At 44.9% G+C, this 24,004-nt stretch overlaps 2 protein-coding genes across 8 annotated transcripts in view; one reads left to right on the top strand and one right to left on the bottom strand.

The window, feature by feature from the left end:
- LOC109621434 (titin-like) overlaps positions 1-24,004 on the bottom strand; it is a 24,912-nt gene extending 908 nt beyond the window's left edge. Inside the window, exons 1-7 of one of the 5 annotated variants that reach the window (XM_062843963.1) lie at positions 23,744-24,004; positions 22,784-23,218; positions 8,112-16,656; positions 1,745-2,262; positions 1,191-1,686; positions 219-1,122; positions 42-146 (exon numbers count right to left, since the gene is read on the bottom strand). In XM_062843963.1, coding sequence (XP_062699947.1) covers positions 42-146; positions 219-1,122; positions 1,191-1,686; positions 1,745-2,262; positions 8,112-16,656; positions 22,784-23,009 — 10,794 coding nt within the window. In that variant the 5' untranslated portion in view covers positions 23,010-23,218; positions 23,744-24,004. Of the gene's footprint in view, positions 1-41; positions 147-218; positions 1,123-1,190; positions 1,687-1,744; positions 2,263-8,111; positions 16,657-22,783; positions 23,231-23,603; positions 23,708-23,743 lie in introns of those variants that run through there. The other 4 variants (XM_062843964.1, XM_062843965.1, XM_062843966.1 and 1 more) reach the window with 4 other exon arrangements.
- LOC134284745 (uncharacterized) lies at positions 3,492-7,182 on the top strand. 3 transcript variants are annotated; one of them, XM_062843969.1, is made up of 2 exons: positions 3,492-4,080; positions 4,185-7,182. In XM_062843969.1, exon 2 carries the CDS (start codon positions 4,373-4,375, stop codon positions 6,803-6,805), a length of 2,433 nt encoding a protein of 810 aa, XP_062699953.1. In that variant the 5' UTR covers positions 3,492-4,080; positions 4,185-4,372; the 3' UTR covers positions 6,806-7,182. The 3 variants fall into 3 exon arrangements, with proteins under 3 accessions (XP_062699953.1, XP_062699955.1, XP_062699954.1); XM_062843971.1 differs by having other exon boundaries at positions 3,492-4,184; positions 4,362-7,182; XM_062843970.1 differs by having other exon boundaries at positions 3,492-4,184; positions 4,318-7,182.

The following is a 24,004-nucleotide window of genomic DNA, read 5'->3' as shown; positions in this document are numbered from 1 at the left end:
AAAAGGTTTGAAGATCCCTACTCTTTATAATGGCAGCTTACCTTATCGTGGTCCGAAAACAACACGCAGTAGTTTCTCTCAAACTTAGCGTATGAATTGTCCATCGGCTCATCGTGGATTTTTACCGAAAGCGTTGACGTGAGAACCTACAAAACACAGAAACAAATGTTTTATTACAACTTCCTTTACTTCCTACCCAACCTCCTTTCCGATCTTACATATTTTATATTCTGCGGGTTCTTTTGGCCCATGTTATGAACATAGGCCATCGGTTTATGACTCAACACGTCGCCGCCATCGGTTCCAATCACATGGGTCGAGAGATGGTCACTACTGCTCATGTCAGTTGCTTCCGCCGTAAAGGTATACAAAGGATGCAACCGCAATCCAATCTCCCGGGGTTGATGGAACGTCAAAGCGCACCGGTCGATGGCATACACGTCGTCGAACGCCATCGTTATCAGCGGGAAGTGAGTATTCCAACAAGCCGTCGTCACTTTACTGCGAGCGTTAAGACTGCAAACTTCCATTGGCAGGTAGCCCGTGTCCAGATCGTAAACTACGACCTTTCTGTCCGCATTGCAAACCAGCAGATAACGGGCATCATCCGTGTAATGTAGGTCCACAGCGGTCACGCAAGAGTCCGGGATGAACACCTTGTGAACGGGAAGCATAGCCCGAACGTTGTCCTTCATACCGGTCAACAGCGGCGACGTTGTAGTGAGATTCCACACGGCCACCGTTCCGTTGGAGTAGCCAGCTGCTAGGATCGAGTGATTCTTGCTCTTGGACCACGAAAGCTTTACGACACTGTGCGACTCGTACTGCGAACAGCAACTCTCGTCCGCCATCGATAGGGTAAGTTTGAGCACCGGTGGCATTTTGACCACTCGGCAGCTATTCGAGATCAGGTGTTCGTAACTGCGCCCCAGCGAAAAGATGTGAACGTTTCCGTCTGATCCGGCGGCGGCCAGCAGGCCCAACCGTTCGTAATCATCACCGGCGTTCTTCGAGTTGTAGCATCCACTGGGACAGAACTTCAACGCCCAAATCGGACCGAAGTCGCACGCAATAGAGTACATCAACGTGGGCTTCGAATTTCCCACTTTTTTGTTGTACACTCTGTTGAAAGGAAATAAAGAGGTTAGAATCTCCTAAAAGTACATGCAAGGAGGAATAAAAGGACTTACTCTTTGTTATCCAAAACCCCCATGTCCCAGATCTGGATTAAACATTTCACCGGGAAGATGCGATCTGCCATGTAGAACTCTTCAAAATCATTTTTGCATGCTACGGCCAGAATCTGATGTTCAACTTGTCCGTCCGGCACGGGCATCCACTCCAGGGCCACGACCGGACCTCCACAATAGAATATTGACTCCTTCTCGTTCACCTGCCCAGTGAAGGCTTCCAGATGCTGCCACTTTTCGGAGTACTCCTTCAGTTGAATCGGAGCGTTGTACAGATTGGTACTTCGCATCGTAAATCGCAAAGAATGAGCCTGCTTCGGAAGATACTCATGGGCCATGTTAAACGTAAGAAACCGCACGTCCAAATCTGGCCTTAGCGTTGGAAACAGAATCTGCTGGGAGTAGTGCAACCGTCGGAATTCCGTTATCCATTCGCGTGCCGTTAGATGAAAATCACTCTTCAGCATTCGAAGATTGAGCATTTCGTCCAGAATCACTACAGGAAAGAGAGAGTTTAAAATGGTGTACTGTGGAAGGCAAATGGAAAGACTTACTCTCTCGATAGACATCACAATCATCGGTGAATTGTTCCCTGGTAGAAAATTTGAACGTTTTCACGACAGATTTCTTTCGCTTTTTTGGCTTGCCGTCATCGTCGTCGAAGCTCACCATGAAAGTTTCCTCGTTTTCGTTCGTCCCAGAGGTGCCATCATCGTCCGATGATTCCGAAGTCATCTTTGCGTCCGTTCCGCTGCTATCACCCGCCGTCATACCAACGAGCACATCCGTGTGCTTCATCTTGATATGTTTTACCATTTGATCGCGATGCTCCGTTTGGAACTTACAGTTCTTGCACTCCAGCAGTTCACATGGCGTCGGACAGAACTCGTGATGGTGGCGCATTTCCGATTCGTCCGTCCCGGTGAAGGAGCACGTTTTGAAAACGCACAACGCCACCTTGGCTTTGCGGAACTGCGTTCTCCAGGTTGCCAAACATCCATCGGTAACTTTGTCTTTCGAGACGTGCACAATCAGTTCGCTGAACGATAGGTTCTGGATAAGCTTTTCGGCCCTGAAACATGTAACACGATATTTTAGAAATATGAACCGCTATGAACTTTAAGTACGTCGAGTAACAAAATTGTTGATTGTTACAAAAATAAATTAGTATGTAAATGTTTTAGTTCCAATAGGCTTCATAGGACTTCATTAACGGTGCGGAGATTGCATACGCCAAACTGGGCCGGAATTCGAATTTTCATGAATTTTAGAGGTATTCAAAAATCAATTTTGAGCTTACATGGGAGCGATTTGATAAATAACCCCTGTCGGATTTTGTAGAGCTGTCAAAAGGTGATATAAAAAAAAGAAACCCTTTGGAATTGATTTTAGGTATCAAATTAACTGCCCCCACTCGCATAACAGTCCCATTTGACTTTTCATCACTTTTGAGTTAACGTTATGAATAGTCATCATTTTTTATGTACTTCCAAAAACAACAATAAAAATTGCGAATTTTTATGTCAATGTGTGAAAACAATACCAAGTTATGAGCGTCCCATATGAAAAGTACCCGCATAACAGTCCCATCATGGATTTTTGTGTTACGTAACACAAAACTGAACAACTTTGTAGTTATTGTAATATTTTTTACAGTTATATATTCATGTGCAAAGCAATCTGTGAATGTTTCGAGATGATCGAAATATTTTTCAAAATTTGGCGATTTTTCAAAGTTTTATATGGAAACAAGTTTTCAAACTTCAAATGCCATTTTCTCAATTCCTACTTTTTGCAAATGGGACTGTTATGCGAGTGGGGGCAGTTAAGTTCTAAAAATCTGACAAACAATCAGAGGGTGCACTTTCGTATAACATTAAAAAATCAACAAATGTTTCATAATTTAAAAAAAACCAATTGGCATATTGAAAATAATGTTATATTTGCCAGTACGAAATACGAATTTCAATGCCAAATAATCAATGAAACAACATTTTTGGGCCAAATTCACCAACTTGACCATGTGGCTTTGACAAAAATGTTTCCGTTCTGAAACCGGTAACCTCGCTTATTCTAGGGGTTGTGTGCTAGTAGTGGACCCTGCGCCTATAGTGGACCCCCTATAGAAAAACTAGAATATAAATGCCCAAATCAACTGTTTCCAGGCAACTTCCACCGGGAGAACATCAATTACATTGCTACACAGCAGTTCTTGGCGAACGAATTGCCCAGTGGCCACAAAAATCGGATATTTTAACTATTTAATGAATGTAAACACTCAAAAGGGTCCACTATAGGTACTGTTTACGCGAAATGAATATGTTACGAAAGAAAAATGAATATTGTATGACGTCACGAACTATTACGAAAAAATATACATTTGGGCGCCCTGTAGGATAGAACGCAGTGATAGGTAGGAACTTTTCTGTGTAGACAGTTTGCGCGCCTAGAATGAAAGCTCACTAGGTAGTGTGGAGAATAGAAAACCATTCAAAACGGAATAGGCAAGTGATCGACAGGCATGAATGAACATGTAACAGTCCACTAGGAAGCTTCGCGGTGTAAAGTCGTCGCGGAGACAAAAGATGTAAAATTTTCAAATAAAGTGTTTCGTTTAATTTAACTACGCGTTAATCATTCAGCGCATCTGAAATTCCTTCCGGTGAAGACCAACTCCTTAGCTATCGTTGGAACATTTTGGTCCATTCGAGCCGGATGTTGTGATCGGTTTTCCCGGATGTTTCGGAAGTTGTTGTTACGCGTGTGGGAGAAGAGCACCTAGTGCAGAAGTGCGGTCCGTGACCGGAAGATGAAAATGATTACTCATGTCCGTGACATAGTGTAAATTGACTGCATCGTGCGCAGTAGTGCGGCCCGTGGCCAAATCGTGGTAATCGGAATAGCCCGTGGCTATAAGCGAAAACTGTACGTCGGTTGAATGAGGTGTGGCACATCGCCGAAGACAGCCAGGAAGAGTGCATGTGATATGTTCAGGTGAAAGCTGTAGGTTGTGCGCGTGACACAACCGTGTTTTAAACATTTGAACGCACCGTGTGCGTGGTTCGGCTTAGGCCAAAGAAGAAGCATTAGCATTACCCTTGAACGTGTCCTTGGCACGTGTGAACAGTGGTCTAGAAAGCGAAGACAGTGTGCCTGTGATGCTTGTACTAGAGTGAACAAACATGAGCGATAGTGAAACACCGCGGGGAGTGTTGAAAACGATTTCGAAACGAAATATTTTGGAAGCGTTAACGGGATCGCGAAGTGAGGAAGCGCCGCCAGTTCCATCGGTGGCGGAACAAAAGATTGCAAAACAAGTTCTTGAGAAGAAGAAAGCGATGGAATCGAAACTGGAAGTGTTGACGGATCGGCGTGATCTCATCACGGAGAAATTGATACGAATGAAGGAGTCATTGCGAGAAGGTGTCAGCATACATTTGCTCAGCCTTCACCTTGAAACACTGCGGCGGTGCGCGGATGAGTTCGATAAGGTTCATGTCGAAATGTCCGCACTGCTGCCGAAGGAACAACGAACCGTAATACGTCAGGAGTATGCGGTATTCGAGGACATCCACAACGAACTTTACGTTGATTTGCAAACACGAATCGCCCAAGCGCAGGAGGCAGGTCGCGTAAATCCAGGTACGTCACACAGTTTAAGCATTCCAGGTGTCCAGCAACCGATTATCGTGCAGGCAGCTGCCCCGCAATTGCACGCTCCGTTTCCAACATTTGATGGGACACCGGAGAACTGGTATAGCTTCAAGAGCCTCTTCAACAGCATCATGGCGAAATATCAGAACGAGACACCGGCGATGAAGATATTGCACTTGCGTAATTCTCTCGAAGGTGATGCGAAGAGCAAAATTGACCAAGACGTCGTGAACAACAACGACTACGAGAAGGCCTGGAAGATTCTTGAGGATGCCTATGAGGATAAGCGGCTTATATTGGATGCGCACATCGACGCTATTTTGAATTGCGCAAACGTTAGCAAGGACAACCAAGCGAAATCGATTTCGGAACTAGTGGAAACCTGCTCGAAGCATGTTGATGCCTTGGAGGGTCACAGCTTTCCTGTCGAAGGTCTGGGAGAGTTGATTTTGCTTAACGTTATCTACAAAAAGTTGGACAAAGTGACACAGGAGCAGTGGGAGATGAAGGTGCCCAAAGGAGAGGTACCAGAATACGAAACGTTCATAGAGTTTCTTCGTGAACGAGGACGCGTTCTGCAGCGAACGAATCGCTCAGAGCAGCAGCAGAAAGGACAACCAACGCTTCAAACGAGACAACGTGATGCAGTAGTTGGTCACAAGGTGCCAGCACATCCACGGAAGTCTTTTATCCAAACATCTACAGAAACGTGTCCGTGTTGTCAGGCCGAGCACTCGATCTACAAGTGTTCGAAGTTCCAGAACATGAATTTCGTTGAACGGAAGTCCGTAGCCGCAAGGGTAGGCTTGTGCTACAACTGTTTGAAAAGAAATCATCGGGCCATTGATTGCGAGTCCGATCAGGGGTGCAAGGTCCAAGGTTGTGGTCGGAAGCATCATAGTCTTTTGCACCCCAGCGAACAAACCAGGTCTTCGTTTCCAGTCACGCTGGAAGATGCCAACGAATCAAATAGGCAGGAAGCAGATGGTGCACGTGCAACTACAATGTGCGCACAGAACGTGCGCTTGGAAACGGAAAAACGGCAGGTGCTACTGTCAACTGCAGAGGTCTTGGTAGTGGGACATGGAGGATCCACCGTCAAATGTCGAGCATTGCTGGATTCGGGATCTGACAGTCATATTCTCACAGAGAAATTGGCCAATAGATTGAAGCTGAAGATGAGCCGAATCGACCTCCCAATCAGCGGCCTCAACGACATCCAAACGAATGTAAGACATCTTGTGTCGACAAAAATTCGCTCTCGGATCAACTCGTATACAACGAGAGAATTGGATTTCTTAGTCGTACCCAGAATTTCAGCGAATATTCCACTGGTTGAGATTGATTCTAGATCCTGGAAGATACCAACCGGCATACAGCTAGCGGATCCATCGTTCCATGTTGCAGCAGAAGTGGATTTGATCATCGGCAACGAAATATTCTTCGACTTGGTTAGGAGTGGGCGTTTGAAGCTACAAAATAGTTCGATTACGTTGGCTGAAACCGAGCTTGGCTGGGTCGCTGGAGGGTCAGTGCAAATGAAGAGGAGTGCACAGCGTACACGTGTTTGCCAGTTCAGTCGCCAAGAACAAAAGCATCGACCACTGTCGGCAGCAGAAGCAGCCGCCGAGCAGTTTCACAGGGAGACTCACGCGAGGGATGAACCAGACCGCTTCGAAGTACGATTCCCATTCAACGGCAAGAAGTTTCAACTTGGTGATCCTTACGTTATGTCGATGAAGCACGACAAGTGGCTGGTTTCCTTATCGAAGAATCCGGAGGAGCGCAAACAGAATTACACTGATATGATGGAAGTGAATCTGAATAAAAAGAAGAATATGATTAGTGCAACCGCAAAGGACAAAACAAAAACATACTACAGATCAAGGGAGTGGTTACAAGGATCCGAACATGTGTTGAGCCAGAGGTCTCAACGGGGGGTGAATGTTTACGCGAAATGAATATGTTACGAAAGAAAAATGAATATTGTATGACGTCACGAACTATTACGAAAAAATATACATTTGGGCGCCCTGTAGGATAGAACGCAGTGATAGGTAGGAACTTTTCTGTGTAGACAGTTTGCGCGCCTAGAATGAAAGCTCACTAGGTAGTGTGGAGAATAGAAAACCATTCAAAACGGAATAGGCAAGTGATCGACAGGCATGAATGAACATGTAACAGTCCACTAGGAAGCTTCGCGGTGTAAAGTCGTCGCGGAGACAAAAGATGTAAAATTTTCAAATAAAGTGTTTCGTTTAATTTAACTACGCGTTAATCATTCAGCGCATCTGAAATTCCTTCCGGTGAAGACCAACTCCTTAGCTATCGTTGGAACAGGTACACTCAGGGGGGGTCCACTATAGGCTCCATCGGCAGCGTGACAGATAACATGGAAATCAAATGGGGGGTCCACTATAGGCGCCGAGATATTTGTAAATAATCCTATAGTGGACCCCGGTGGTGTCCATTATAGGCAACATCGATGCATATTTTTAAATGCGTATTTCACTGGAATAATTTATTAATGTCGTATGTTTGACGGTCTTAACATAAAGAGAGGACATGGAACTTGTTATAAAATTGCACTTTGGAACAATCAACTGAGGTAACATAGCTAAAAAGCCACAGAAGCAAATTTCGATGGCTTAGGGGGTCCACTACTAGCACCCAAACCCTACATTGGATTTTTTTTTTTCAAAGATTTCATGCTTTCTCCCAGCTTACCTCCAAGAGAAATTACGTCTGGAAGTCCGTTCAGAGCTATTACAGCAATCTTTCTACGAATTTCCAAAGTAGAGTACTCTTCCAACGACTACATTTTGGAATTCCTTGGAAGTGTTTTCTAAGGTTTTTGTTCAACAAACTTTGTTGGAGACTGACTCTTGGTTGAAATAACTCCAGAGGAATTACTTCAGCAAGTACCGTTGGTGGGACTTCGAAGGAGAAATTCTTCAAGTAATTGCTTCGAGGACTTTTGATAACTATTTATGTTTGGATGCTTGGAGGTATTCTTGGACGAATACTGGAGCAATTTCTAGGTAATATTTGAAAATGAATTCATTGAAGAACGTTGATAAGAAATTTCTATAGGGCCCTGAAGAATATACTTTAGGGAACTTCTTGATTATCCTAAAGAAATCAAAGTATTAATTCCTACGGATGTTGAATTTTCCGAAAGAATTGGAAAACATCTAAAGGAACTGTCGAATTCAGCACGGAATTAATTTGAATAGCCCAACAAATCCAAAATCATTCGAATCTTACCTGGCAGTCGCTTGTCGCTTAACCGTACCACGCTGGTTCCGCATCGTTGGTTCGATGGCGCCGCTTTCTGTTGTCTCGTCTTCCAGCTCCTGTGCCTTCTCCAGAGCTTCTTCCTGTTTCTTCCGCTTCAGCACGGCACAATGCGAGAACAGGTGACAGTTCATACTGACGGGCATCAGCTTCCGGCCGCAATGCTGGCATGGTATCTTGCTGTCTTCGATCTCCTGGCGCGTCATACCGCAAACGGGCCGATGTGACACCAATCCGAGGGCGGATTTTTTCGACACGTTGCACTTGTCACAGTACAGGAGCACCTGACGGTGGGTTTTCATGAAACGGGTCACAATGGCCACCGCCGTGGTTTCGTCGTTCAGTTCGACCGGAGGATCTACATTGACCCGGTAGGTAAGACCACTGTGCTTCATGTAGTGAGCATCCCAATTTTCTCGAGGAATATTCTCGAAACAGGAACCGCACTCGAATTCGCGGATACTCGGATCGACGGCTTCCACATCGACCGGCGTGAAGGCTTTTTGCTGTCGGGCTCGAGGTTGTACTTCCTTCTTCTTGGATGGTTCTTGTGGTCGTTGTTCTTCGTCCCCTTTCAAAAGCAGAGCATTTCGATCGTTCTCCATTTCCTGCTTGGTACGGCGTTTTCGTTTGGGCGCACGAACAGGTTCTGGGGTGGCAAAAACATGGTCGTCCACGGGAGGAGGCGGAAGAGGCGATTTGGCAACGGGAGTAGAAGTGGTTGCCGATTGCACAAAATCCCTCGCAAAGTACTGATTTCGAAGAGGAGTTCCGGTGTCGAAGTCTTGGGCATGCACCACTTGGTTATTCTGTACGGTTACAACGGAAAGCAATTGCTCAGACGGATTGTCCGCAAAACTGACAGCAAAAGATTCACTATGAGCAGGATAGTCCGAAGTTTCCACCACATCCGGCGGTTCAGTTTTAATGACGGTTGTTTCGCCAAGGTTGTAGCCATCTGCGATTAGAGAACTGGAGTAAGTGGCGCCACCTCGGAACAAACGCTTGTTCGCGCTGAGATCCCGCAGGGAACTTCGCTGGCGCATCATGGAACGCCTCTTGCGGAGCACTTTGCGACGCTTGGCTAACGGGGCATCATCTTCGTCTTCCGAGGATATCTGAATCGGCACGCGATTACGAACGATCGGCGCGGGTTTAGTAGTGCTTGGAGAGCATTCTTTCGGTTCTTCTTTTTCTTTCCGTGCCGCACAAGCTGTTCCCCCTGCTTCCTTCATCACCTCCGTGGGCTGAATGTCGCTGGGCATTTCTATCGTTGCTTCCACCTCTTTCCTAGACGATTCTTCCACTGGTCGTGTATCTTCTTTCGATTCCGTTTCTTCTTCCAAAGGTGGTTTTTCGGCAAAAACGGATTTAGTACGGCTTCTCAGATTCCTGCCAGCAGGTTTCTGACTTTCAATGGCTGGAACTGTCACTGGATCGAACAGGACAGACGAAGCTCTACCACGCAGACCCTTCTTCCGAGTGGTCGTGGTTGACTTCGAAGGTTCGTTACCTGGAGAACCTTGAATCCAGTCCTTAATGGACGTCTGTTTCGAAGATCTCGAACGAGTGGTAGGAGATTCCACAATGTTTGGAATCTGGTTTTCGTTTTTATGAGATTTACTTGGACTTCCGGTTTGTACTTCCGGAGTAATTTTCACCGTCGGTTGCTGAATTCCTGGTGTCGAAAGTTGCTTTTCAGGTGATTCTAATCCTCCCAAAAATATACGCGCAACAATTGTTTCCGACTCATCGTTGCTTATTTCATCTCGACTGTCCGGCTTGGGGTCGATTGGGACATGAGTACGTTGGTCCTCAGTAAGCGTAACAGTTTCTGATGATTTCTGAGCCGTTTTCGAAATTAATTCGTCACAGCTAAGACTGTCCAACAATACCCTAGCAACCAGTTGTGGAGCATCAGCCTTTCTTTGCTGTTTGATCGGTGAATCCTCCCAGTCCTTCAATAACCTTTCCACGGTTTGACCATCACCTTTCGCTGGAGTGGGAGTCTTCTCTTCGATCACAGGCTCTATCGTCGCAGTGGGTTCTGGCGTGCTTGGGCGTTCCATCAAATCCTCTTTTAGCACGGAGACTCTGACGGACTTGACATTTTGACAAGGAATTTCCTCTGACATATGTTCAATCGCTTCCTGCGGTTCTACCTCGTTTCGATTCTCCTCGACGGGAACTACCAAAACCGGATCGCTTAACATTGCGGAACGTTTCAACACGTTATTCTTTGATATACGACACGGTAGGTTACCGTTGTTATCGAACGAAGCATACTTCTTCAACGGTTGCTTTACACTTGCCTCTCCTTCGTCAGAATCCCACTCATTGACCAGTTCTCGTACGCAGGAATTTATCACTTCCGTTTGTACAGTAGGGCAAAGCTCCTGCGTTTGAGTGTCTTCCATTTCTGGTTCTGGTGCTGGTTCGTCTCGATCCGAGAATGGATCGCTCGAGTCTTCGATGTTGTCTTCTGCAGTATCTTTCCGATCGATTCTCTTTGCTTGAGGAACAGGTTCACTGACAACAGCAGTTTGCGTTTGCAGCTTTCTAATCTTCGATCGAGATACTAACGTGGGTTTGAGCTTGCGTTTGGGTGCTCTAGGAGCAGGTGCTTTCTTCGACGGTGCTTTTATCAGTAAGGCACTGTTATCACAGGTTTGATCACATATTGTAGTAGTTGCAGTAACTGGATAATTCGATTCTATCACTGGACTGACTTCCGTTACAAGTTTTGTTGAAATCTCAGGTGTTTCGGGTTCTTTTGGCACATCTACTGTTTGTTCCACTGGAACAGCCTCCACCGGCGAAGCTGTTTCCTCTTCAGGCGTGATTATGATCTGCTCTTCCGGAGTAGCTGCTATCAATGTTCCTGCTGGAGAAAGTACCTCTTTCGCTAGTACTGTTTGAATCTCTGTAACAACTTCTTCTTCTGCAGCAGTTACAACCTTCTCCGGAACAGTTGCTTCGGCTGGCGCCGATGCTATCGATTGTTCTTGTTGAGCTTCGTTTTCTGTAACTGCTGTTTGTTGCCCTAGATCAGCTACTTCGGCTTGTACCATCTGCTCCTCTAATCCTTTATCCATATTTGCTGCTGGTTCTCCTGATACAGCTACCTGCGACGGCGCTGCGCTTGTCAAATTATTCGTCTGGTGGTCTTCCTCGACAAACGGTTTCAAAATCTCGGCAAAAATATCCTCAGTTTCAGAATCCTCCAGATCATACCCAACGTCCGTTGAGCACGACATTCTCCTGGCAATACCTGCTTCAGCATCAGGATCCGGTTTCACTTGAACATGCTGAACCGTTCTCTCAATCCCATCGCTCTCGTCCGTGTCCGAAATTTCAACGATTGGCAGCTTCTTCTGCTGTGAGGCCACGATATCCGCAATCAACGACTCCTGATTGACATGCTTCATCAGAAGATCCATCAACTCCTCATTGCCGCCCTCCTTTTTCTTCTTGTGCCGTTTGCGTCGCTTCCGTCGCTTCTTGACTTTCTTAACCGTTGAACCGACTCGCAGGGCCTTCCGTTCGTTCTCCACCAACGCTAAAATCTCCCGTGCCAGATCCTCGTCAGCCTGACTTGATTCCGAATCCGACAAATCCTCCTCCTTCATATGCCGATCGAATGCAAACCGCGTTCCTACGTTTACTTCCGGTTGCTTCTCCTCATCTTCGATCTTCACCTTGACGTCAATTTCCGATGATTTATCGTCTTGACTATCGTCCTGACTTGTGGCATCCACCCGTGGTAACTGCTCAACCCGGATGTCTCCATCCGAATCATCTACCACAAAAGTGTTCCTCCGTTTGGTGATTCTAGGAGGATGCTGTAGCGGAACTTCTTCTTTCACTACCGGTGGTGGTGGCGGCGGTGGCACCTCCTCTAGCGGATGCTCGTTCAGTTCCGTAATGATGAACGTTTCGCCCTTCAAACCATGCGTCGTCACAGCCGTCACAACACTTGGCTTCCGAGTTCGCATCTTGGACTGCAGTTTGTGAACGTCTTGAATTTCGAAAACGCTAACCGGCTCGGAGTTCTTTCTCTGCTCCAACTGCTGAACCGTTTCGCTAAACTGCTGGAAGCTGCGTTGATCGCTTTTGATAGTTGCCTGCGGGAAACCATGGAATGCAGCTTCCGACTGCGGATGTTGGTATCGGAGGTACTGTTGGGGCGGTTGTTGTTGCTGGATATTGGAAGGAACAGAGGTCGTTGGCTTCGTAACACTAATCTTGGTGAGGTAGATTTTCCGGCCTTGGCAAATGTACTGCTTGATGACACGGGAATCTGCCGGTTTTGGTGGTTGCTGGTGGCTGCGATTAGCTTGCATTCGGGGCTGCTGGAAATCTTGTGGATGATAAACCACGGTGTTTCGAACCGGCATTGTCGGATGTCGAACCACAACCGGAGCTTTAGGTGGTGTGGCCTTGGAAGTCGTTGGTGGTGGCACGGGTGGAGTTTCTACGGTCGGATATGCGGGTTTGTCAGTTTGTTGCATCATTCTGGATTTCAACTTGTCCCGAAGTTTGTTCCTGATCTCTTCCGAGCACGGTGACTTGTTCTGAACAGTGTTCCATTGATCCTGCACCGGTGGAGTGGTTGGGGTTCCAGGTGTTGATCGTTCCTGTTGATCCACGTAGCTGCTGTCAATTACAATCTTTGGAATGATGCGTGGCTGCTGCACAGGTTGAGCAATAGAATAGATGGCGGGCTGTTGTGACTGTGCAACGGGTTGGAATGCTTTATTGTGATCCTGAAAGGTCACAGCGACATTCGGGCGTTGAGGGCGCTGAGGACGTGCCATTGGAAGTTGATGGTACTGCTTCGGTATGACATATCTCGGCGTTGGAACAATAACTGATGGCTTGTTTTGGTCAGATATTGGCACATGATGGAAGTAGGCGGCCCTAGGAACCGTTAAATGCTGTTGCGACTGTTGTTGTTGTGGAACAGCTGGTCGAAGTTGCGATTGAGGAACAATTCGGCCACGGATTGGAGTCGGGTGTTGCACCAAAACAATCTGGGCTGTTGGGAAACGAGGACGCTGGCCGCTTTGCATGCTAACGGGATTGAGGACCATTCGTTGTTGGATCATGCGAGTAGGTTGCATTCCAGGTTGGGATAACACCGTGAATTGCGGATGATACGTAATGGGCGTTTGTTGATGCGCAGGTCGAGGAGAATTATTAGGTAATTTGGCGAATATAGTTACGGATTGTGGTTGACCACTAGACACATTCGCTTGTTGCTGAACAACTACCGGATTCTGAACGTTTTGGCGATGAACCATCTGATGCGAATTCGAGGAGTACGTAACAGAATATTGATGGGACATTACAGTGGAAGAATCGACAGAGGTAACATGCGGCTTCGATACGATTCTTTCTTTCTGTGGCTGTTGGACGTCTCTGGTAGGTTCATATTGCACTGGGGTTCCGGGAACTTCAGACTCTGAAATGGTGTATTCGTCGGATTTAGCATGCAAAGAATCCGCCATATCTTCAATCTCAGTTGTGACAGTCACTTCTGATGCGATTTCGTTATCCAACATATCGTTGTTCTGTTCCGAAACACATGCAATCTGGGGTGGAACATCAGAAATTGATGCAGGAGTCACAGGATTTTCCGGCCGTGAGATAGAGAACGAAACACGATTGTCCTGAATCGGCTTATCTTGCATAGATGTTGAAACCGCCGCAACTGGAGCCGGGGAAGCCGCAGGCCTTCTTCCCTTAGGCATGGGTAATGGAAGAGGCATCGCATCGGAAGGCGCAAATCCTTCTGTAGATTTGCCAGCCAGTAATTCCTCCAGATTATACGATGCCGTAGGCAAAATAACCTGAGACAAAATTTCCACCTTTCTTTTAGACTTTGTCATTGGTTCTTGCGGTTCTACCTTGATGTCCGGTACCGACGCAATCGAAGACGGGGTTGATGGTTCACTGGGAAGTTGTACGTCCGGTACAGCATTACTAGCAGGTGATTCAACGGGAGGGGCCTCCTTTTTCAGGGTCAACTTGGGCACAATTATGCCTTTCTGTTTCAAGGAGTCCACCAACCTCATCGCAACATTAGGAGGCAGCTGCGACATCCGACGTATTTGTTTATTAGCATTTGAGCTTTTCACTGTTGCTTCAATGGGGAGAGAAGCAACAATGGGAGTGGCTGTAATACGACTGCTCGACGATTCCGCTGGTTGTACGACTGGCTTTTCAGCGATAGTCGCTGCAGGATGTGCCACAGTTTTCGATGAACTAGTTGTTGCGACACTGGATGACGGGATTGTTGGTTTGGCTTTGCTGACTGCTCCTAACAACTTCAAAGCAATTCCCGGCGGAAGTGCTATCCGTTTGATTTCTTTCACCGGTTTAGGCTTGCCAATCTCCACAGTTGGCTGTGCCGGTTCAGTCTTTTCAATACTCTCCACTATAGCAGGAGCGTTTTCAGCTACACTCGACTGCTTCTGTTCCTCTTTATCGACCTGCTTTGCCGATGGTGTTGTCGGCGTTGCTTCAACGGTTTTTATAGGGGTCACGACCGTACTCGCCGGAAAGCTGGATATCCGCTTGATAGTTGTAATTTGCGATACCGCTACTGTTGCTGTCGATGAAGATGCATCCTTCGCTGCATGCACTGGCTCCGAATCACTCACCGAGGACTTGACGGGTTGAACTGCCTTTTGTTGTGATTTCTTCCGTGATGAATTCAACGCACAACTATTCATTAGTTTCATCGCCAAACTAGGAGGAAGCCGAGATATTCGGCGGATTTCTTTGGTAGGATTTGCCGTTACCTGCACAGCAGGTTCCGGTTTCACTGGATTGTTAACAGGAGCTCCAACATTAACTGGCTCCTGAACACTCACATTGGATTTTTCAACAGTAACAGAATCCGATGTGACTCTACTCTGAGATTGCGATAGTTCCGCACTCGACGGCAAAGTTATTGCCACAGAACTGTGCTGTCGGTGGGGATTATTTTTCATCCTCTCTAGTTGGCGCTTCCAAATTTCTGGCGGTATTTTTATGGTTTTCCTACTTTCCGGTACAACTTGTTTGGCTTTCTGCTCCTCTTCTGTCTTTTTCCTGTCCTGTTCTAGCCTTTCTAATCGTTGCTTTTCCTCAGTAATTTTTCGTTGTTGTTCTTCTTGTTGTTGCTTCTCCTGCTCTTCTTGTATCCTTCGCAGTTCTTCCCTTTGTTTCTTCTGCTCTTCTTGTATCCTGTACTGTTCTGCAGCTTTCTTCTTTCCCTCTTCCTCCATTCTTCTCTGCTCTTCCGCCATCCGTCGCAGCTTTTCTTCTTCACGTTTCCTTTGTTCTTCATGTATTTTTCGCTGCTCCTCAGCTTTTTTCTTTTGTTCTTCCTCTATTCTTCTTTGCTCTTCCGCCACCCGTCGCAGTTTTTCTTCTTCGCGCTTTCTTTGTTCTTCTTGTATTTTTCGCTGCTCCTCAACTTTTCTTTTTTCTTCTTCCTCCATACGCCGTTGCTCTTCCGCTATTCGTCGCTGCTCCGCCTCTTCGCGTTCTCTCCGTTCTGCTTGCACCCTTCGCTGTTCATCGGCTTTCCGCTTTGCCTCTTCTTCTATCCGGCTCTGCTCCTCTGCTATTCGCCGGCGTTCCTCGTCTACTCGTTTCTTCTCCTCTGCAGCTAGACGATCCTTATCCAATTCTTCCATTGTTTTATCTTCTTTGTCCACGGTCCTTTGCGACTGCTGTTGCTGCTGCTGTTCCTCGTCTTCATCATCATCATCGTCCAACACAATCGTCTCCTCCGGAACCAAGTCCTTGGCGGATTTGCTTGGTCCCAGTAATCTATCCGATGAAGTGGTCTTTTTGAGAATAGACTTTTTCGGCCGGCTGGGATTGAGACAAATCGCCACTTTCGGCTTGATCCGACGGAATGCCGTTGGCCGAGTCGTTGGATCGGACGATTCGCGTTTCACAACAACTGGAGACGCTGGGGACGCCGCTTGATCGTCTCTCGATTGGGGTTGCTCAACCGGTTCAGGCTGAACGGGAGCTGGTTCAGCCTTTTCAACCGGTTCGGGATCCTGAGACGCAGGCTGAGCAGATTTGTGTTCATGAGACACCTCTTCAACCGGCTGCGGTTGAACGGGTTCGCACTGAACTTGTGATGCATCCTTAGGTGATGTTTCCGGGGGAGTTTTTACCTCCAACTCTTTGGGAACGGGCTTAGTCTTTTCTTTTTGAGCAAGCTTACGTGCGATGGCTACTGGTACTACCTTCTTCCTCCTGAACAGAGAAGAGCCTCCTCCTGCCCCCGATTTGGGTGGCGCCGTCGGAATTGTGGTTGCTGTAGCTGATTCCTTGTTTGTGGATTCCACAGCTTTTGGTCGCAACGCTTCCGATTCTGATTGTGCGGTCACGTTCGACTGGGTTTCCTTTTCAGCTGCAGCAGATTCGCCTGATGACGATGGCGATGCTTCTGCTAGAGGTGGTGGTGGTGGTGGTTTAGGAGCAGGAGGTTGCGCTTTTGCTTTGGCTAGAATCGAAAAGAAGAAGAACATAAAAAAACATTTCTACACCGATGAATGCACAGAAGTGATTGTGTCTTGCTGTAGTACTACATGAAGAAGCGTGGTGCACGAAGATTGATGCCCCGTAATGCTAAGGCTGCGAATTCCTTCCTCTCGGGTATATCTACCTACATTTTGGAGCAAATAAGCAGAAGACATGGGAAAGGTTGATGCAATGAACGTGTAGCGCTGCTCAATCCTGAATGCATATTCACGAATTATTCGATTCAAGTATAAACCTAGGTATAAACAAATTACAAAACATTTGAAGTTACCGTTGAAAAAGCAAGGAAAACACTTTCTGTTCAGAATCAAGAAAGCTTGTATTGTAGGGGCTTCGGGAAATGCCGAACTTTAGGTAAAAATTGGGGTCTACAACCCAAATATATCAAATGGATTTACCCAACAGTTGATCGACCAATATTGGCCCATGGACGTCTTGTGTGATAGCAAAAGGGCGAACAATCCAATCAAAATTAGGCCACCTCCAAATGATGTGCTTAATGATGATGTTTGAAGCGTTCTCTTCAACTCTCACGGCTCCCTTCTCGCTGGTCGAGCCGGGGCTGGTGTCCATTCTCGTGAGCTAAGGCTACGTCAGTCTTACTTACTTGATAGATACTGCACCGTATTTCAGGCCGTCAGATTTGCTCTTATGTGCGGAGTGCAATTTGCACTTCAGCAACACACAATGGGCAAAGTATGTTCAGATAACCAGGCTGCTATTAAAGCACTTGCTTCGGCCAACTATAGGTCGAAGCTAGTTATCGCTTGTAGAATTCCAATTGAGGAGCTGAATTCAGCAAACGCTGTTCACCTGGTATGGTTAACTGATCATTCCTCTATCGCTGGAAATAAAATGGCAGATTATTTAGCTCACGCTGGAGCATTGCATGACTTCTTTGGCCCTGGGCCAGCTATCCCAATATCGAAGTGTTGGATAAAGATTCAGACTACTACCTGGGCAGCCACTCAGCACACAGTCAAACACAATTGTACTAAACCTCCTCTAAGGGTGGCAAAGTATCTAACTGATCTGTCTTAGCAAAATTGCAGCATGCTTGTCAAAGCATTAACTGGCCACTGCCGACTCAACTATCACATGACGAATATTCAGCTAAGCTGATTCATTTGTATGTTATAGATGTGAATCCGATAATGGAACATCGTGGAACATTGTATCATCTGATAAATATGTACCTGTCCCGTTTTTGGGCAACTGCGTTTTCGATTACTCAATATAATACAATACCGTCTACCCTCGTTGGTTTGACCGCATGTAATCTGAACACTTTTTAGTTTGACCCCCTCTAATCTGCACATCGTTCAAACTAAAAATGGTTCAAACGTCATTCTGCTAGTGGAACGGTGTGAAACGGAACGCAGAACCAAAACAAAACACCAAATCAGGTTGCCAGTAGTGTGTTTTTCGATGCTAACAGAGTTGCTAGACGTTCAAATTAAAAATGAACCCCGTTGGTTTGCATGAGGTGTCGTTCAAACCAACGGGGGTAGACGGTACGCTCCATACAAATTTCGAGACATTTAAATTGAATGTTTCTAATATCAGTCCTATGAATTCATTACTCTATTAAAAAGTCTCAACCATTCGACATGTATTTGGTTGATTGTGTTCGATTCTTATATAGTTTAAATCGATGTTGTTTATCGTACACTTAGTTCCCGTTGTTTATTATTTCATTTGAATAAGTTTGACTGAATTAGATGCTTTTTCCACAAAGTATAGAAAACTGTAATTTTTAATAAGCCGGAAACATGTTTTCCCCTTCCGACCCCTTCTGACGTATTTGTATAAAACTTTCCTATAATCTTAAACAATTGTTTACTGGCGAATTCCGTTGCGATCGTTTGCGACCAGATTGATGGCAGTCACTAAAGTGTTGCATCTTCAATATACTTTTCTTCTTTCTCGTTCGAAGCTGTCATCGATCCAACTTCTGTTTTTGGCCCGGTAGCCCATCGACTTGCCAGGTTGAGTATCTCCACAAGTATTGTTGACTCCCGCATTTGCTTTTGGACGTTCTCCAGCATGTCGCATGCAGCCCTTGTGTCGGTAAGCAGAACAACTTTGTGCATTCTATTTGCATCGATGTGATTCATCGCTATTCTTATAGCAATTATCTTCGCCGAGGTTATGCTTGTTTCCTCTTCTAGTTTATAGTACAATCTTCTCCTGCTTCCTTCCACGTATATGCCTACCGCACAAATGGTTCCGCTTTTGCATGCATCTGTGTAGTTCTTTGTTTTCCCTTGTATGGACCATTTAACAGAAACAAAACCATACGATCCAAGCTTGCAGGATTATTGCTCATTTTGCTACCGATCATACCGTCTAGGCAAGCATGTATTTGAACTTCTTCAATTTGGTTGGTCCTAGTTGTAGACATAATTTCTGATATTGGAAATATGTTCTTTCTAGGAACGTATATTTTCCCATGGATTCTTCGTCTGGAAGGGCATTCAGCTTTCTTAGTTGTTCCGCTACTACGTTATTCCTTTCAAAACATCGCGCTATTTCCTTCGCTGCCACATACTCGTGTCGCATTTTAATTGGCTCTTCCCCTGATATTGCAGCTAGAGCATTCAAGGGCGTTGATCGAGTACAACTAATAGCTCTTCTAAGGGATACATTGTTGGTGGTGGCAAGTTTTTTCCTGTTTGTTTTGCTAGCGTTGCAGTGGATAACGCTTCCGTACTCGATCGTGCTCCTCACTAAAGCCTTGTGAATTTGTACCATAGTAGATTAATGAGCTCCTTTCCTAATACCGGATAACAATTTCAGCATATTCGTCCTTTCCACTACCCTGCCTATGATCGCATATCAGTCCCATATTTACTGGGTTTCCTATTCATATGGGACAATTATGCGATCATAGGCAGTACCTTCTTCTAAAGCTCTCTAGAATGTGGTCCGAAACTCAAGTAGCGATCCATGGTGATTCCAAGGTACGAATAAGTCGAACTGTTTCCAGTTTTACTCCGTTGATTAATATTTGCAGTTCATTGTTGCTATGTATTCTGAAACAAGAGTGCCTTGGTCTTCGACTTGTTGATTTTCAGCTTCAACCTTTCTGCAATTTCGCTGAAGTTGGTAACGCTATGCTGTGCCTTGTTGTTCAGCTCTGTTAGATCCTTAGCCGTCACTAGTATTCCGAAATCATCGGCGTATCGGACGAGCTCCACGCCACCGTCTTGTATTCCATGCAGAGGTGCCGAGTACATGTTAAATAGAGTTGGCGAAAGTACGTCCCCTTGCGGTAGACCATTGTTAACCCAGCGTGACAAAGTTTCATTTCCCATGTGGAAGTTGATTTTGCGATTCGTTAGGAAACTGTTAATTTAGGTAACCAAGTCCGGTGAGATTTTACGTTCGTACAGCATATTCACTAGTATGCTATTGTTGACGGTATTGAACGCATTGCTCAGATCTATGAAAATCATAGCTGTTGGCAAAACTTATCACGTTTATTCCGCTTTATGGAATTCAGAACATAGGCTAAACAGGTCGTTGGTGGCCAGGTCGCTAAAAGTGCTCTTCTTCTATTTGTTCTTTTTACCGTTCTAGAACCGCTGTGTTCACCACTTTAGTTAAAGTGGGAACCAGAGATATGGGTCTCTTTTCCTCAGGTGTCGCTTGATATTTTCTTGGCTTGGGAATCGCTACAATTTTAATGATTTTAGGTGGTCTTTAATACATCCTCGCATTCACATAGCATTGAGTTCTCCAATTATGTTTTTAATCACTTCTGGGTTTAGCTTACTCAGCATCTCGTATGTGATTCGATCTTCGCCTGGTGCTGATCTTCTTTTCCCCGCCAGTATGGAATTCCACTTTTCCACAGTCAGAATATCGTCATGCGCCATCGGCTCGTTTGGCCCAAAATGTGTATCCAAAAAAGCTTCTACTGCCGTCCGGTCGTCCTCTAGTAGGTTTTCAATATACTCAAAAGCTAACAAATACCTCCCGCATTGTATTGCAGGGAACACTTTATCCCAGCTTAATCCATCACATTATACTTATGTGTTTCACTATTCTTAAGCAGTTTTGATTACCGTGGACCGCCTGAACTAACATTATTACATACTCGAGTACATTCAAAACAGTTGGTAACCGAAACAGAAAAATAATGAATCTCGGCTCCGTAAAGCTGAAAACTCGATTGAGCGCATTTTTAAAAAGCAATACAAAAACGCATGTGGGATGTAAATATGCATCAAATTTAGCAGTTTCATCATGAAACTATAGAGGAAATCATATTTATGACCGCCCCATATTGGGCTGGAACCAGTGTGCAACTGCTTGACAGCTCCGCCCCGTACAAAATCCGACGAGGGGTGATTCAATAAATCCAATTGGCTTTTTAAGCGATGTTGAGATAATTCCATATTCTGAATCAGCACTGAATCTAAATCTGCCAAACTGAGCCGAAATACAAATTTTCATAAATTTTGGAGCCCGGAAACCTATTTAAAAATAAATTTGAAGTTTGTATGGGAGCGATTTGTCGAATCACCCCTCGTCGGATTTTGTACTGAGCTGAACTGTCAAGCAGTTACCCAGCTGTCAAAAGGTGATTTGAATAAATCTTTTTGAAATTGGTTTTAGGTATCAAAACAAAGTTCTAAAAATCTGAAAAAAAATCATAGAGGCTTAGAAAAAGGTGCTCTTTCGTTTAAAAATATAAAATCATTGAATTTTTCTAAATTTAAAAACCCAATTGGCTTCTTTAATGTCATTGAGATAATTTCATATTCTGTATCTGCACGCCAAAGAAAGCAGAAATCTAAATTTTCATGAATTCTGATGCCTGGGAACCTATTTCAAAATCAATTTGAAGTCAGATGTTGTACTGGGCGGAGCTGTCCAACGTATCTAAATACCAAGGTATGAGATTCCCGCAAATGGCAATAACAAGACCTACCAATACATCTGCGTTAGTTATGAAAAGTTGGTGTTTTTACACTGAAATGTCATTATTTCTGTAAAGTGTAAAGTTTGTAAAGTTTTAGTGGTTTGGAAGTTTCTAATTGCTGTAACTATGTTTTTAGAACCAATTAAAATGTTTTTGTCACTGATTTTCAAATGGCGATATTTACTGTTTTATTGCATGGAGGTCACTTTTAATCCAGTGAGATGCAATCAAATAATTATTTCCAATATGTGCGAGCTTAAATAATAATAAATTACAATTACAAATCTGCGCAATACATGAATATTAACGAAAGTATCTTACCTTAGAATTTAGATACGTTGGGAGCTGTAAAGCAGTTCCCCACCTGTCAGAAGGTGATTTTGAAAAATCTCTTTAAAATTCATTTTAGGTATCAAAATAATGAAAAAAAATCATAGTGATTCAGAGATAGGTGCTCTTTTGTATAAAATAGAAAAAAATCAATACATATTTTCTAAATATAAAAACCCAATTATCCAAACTAAATTGTTAGTACATACATAGAATATTTACCTACAACTATATCTTTTGAAATTTGCAGTCGAGTCACGCTCTACGCTCGGATTGCGAAAAAGTTTAACAGCGAGGGAATAGTCGACATTACATGACTCCATCAATCAATAGTCCTGTTCAACGACGGTTGACCATGTTCGAAGTTACTGCATTCTGCTCCTACCCGATTGTTGACAAATGCATATTGAAATGAAAAACTAATCACATAAATAAAATTCTAATTTTAGCCCCGATGGGATTCGAACCCGTGCCCCACCCATACCTCGCTGTAAAAAGTACGGCACGCAGCCCACCACACTAAACTTGTCCATCCTCTTACGTGCGCATAAAACTAGAACACAAGAAAACTTATTGCTAAAAATAGAACGCAAATTCCATGGCACTCCTACTCTGACCTCATATAAAACCAGAGTTCCCCTTCCCCAACAATTGCAGCTCTACTTCAATTTACACGTTCATTGCATCAGCTTGTACTTTCCCTTCCAGCCTCCACCCATTTACTCACGATTTTATTGAATAACCACTCCCCATGGGCAAACCACGCAATCAATGAGAGATAGTGATTATTGCTTTGCCACACAATTCGAATTCACTACGCAAAAATTACCTGCACTTAAACCCGACAGCAATTTGTTATGGTTCTGTCGGCTGAGCAGCTTCAGCTTCAACGGATCCAGCACCGTAATCTTCCGGATCGTCCGTGGGCCGTCGACTTCGGTGCCCCTGGACAACGGCGATTCGTCACTCTGACCTCCTGGCTCCTGCTTGATATGAACCGCACCGAATGCTGACCCTTCTCCTGCTGGTGCTGCAGCTGCTGACGTAGTATCCATGCTGGTGCCGTCGTCGCTCTGCTTTACTTCCCTAATCTGGAGGAACGAACGTTCGTGTGCCACCACCAATCAATGAGCAATATTCCTTGCCCCGAAAATTTTCCTCTTTCTTCACTGTTTTCACTTCACCTGTGAAGCATTCTCCAGCTGCTTCACAAAATGTCCATCATTTCACCTTAACTTTTCACTATTTTCAACTGATTTGTTTCCTAAAAGAACACCTTTTTCATTAATTTTCTTCATTTTCAACTAAAAGCACATTTTTCGCTGGCTGACTGACTGACTGCCTTTTGCTTTCTCGTCCGTCGTTCGTCGTCGTCGATCCAATAAGAAATTTGCTGCTCTGCAGCGAGAAGAGCGCACGGGGACTTGACGGCAGCGAAACGAGAAAGAAAAAATCGCGACGATGTGGTGGGATTCACAGTGGTTTAAATTCGTTTTCCAACACAATTTATTTTAGATTTTCCTGAATTTTGCTGTATTCTGTGAAATATTAGATTTTATCTATTAATATTTTGTTTTAGTCAACACACAGCTTTAATTATTATAAAAAAATAAATAGTATTGTTCATTTTAAATTTCATAGAACAAAACCAAATTTTTTTAGCGCCACTTGAACTTTTTTGAACCACTGCACAAAACCGAACCGAGCCACCGACGGCGACGGGTAAGCAAGTCAGGCGAGTGCTAGCCTGCAGCAGCAACCCACAGGCAGGAAAGAGAAGGGAACACACACATCAGAAGATGAAAAGAGCACACACTACACCAAGAAAACGACGACGAAGCAGCGGAGTCCCAAAATGAAAAATTTGCTCGACGCTCTGGAATCGAACCGCGGGCTGGTCCTACACCCCCAAAACAATCACAAAACCGATTATCACTTGATTAGGACACTGTTTTCTTCAACTTCCCGTCGCGATTTCACCGGGAAGCGCATCCACTGCACTCGATTATCGCACTAACTAATCCGGATTTTCGTCGCGAAAGTAAGCGTA

The sequence above is a fragment of the Aedes albopictus genome, unplaced genomic scaffold, assembly GCF_035046485.1.
Source record: "Aedes albopictus strain Foshan unplaced genomic scaffold, AalbF5 HiC_scaffold_68, whole genome shotgun sequence".
In the NCBI taxonomy this organism is placed as follows: Eukaryota; Metazoa; Arthropoda; class Insecta; order Diptera; family Culicidae; genus Aedes; species Aedes albopictus.
This window is presented reverse-complemented; position numbering and strand designations above follow the sequence as displayed.

Excerpts from the sequence above, each read along its gene's own strand:
- LOC134284745 (XM_062843969.1), top strand. The coding sequence starts at position 4,373 with ATGAGCGATAGTGAAACACCGCGGGGAGTGTTGAAAACGATTTCGAAA.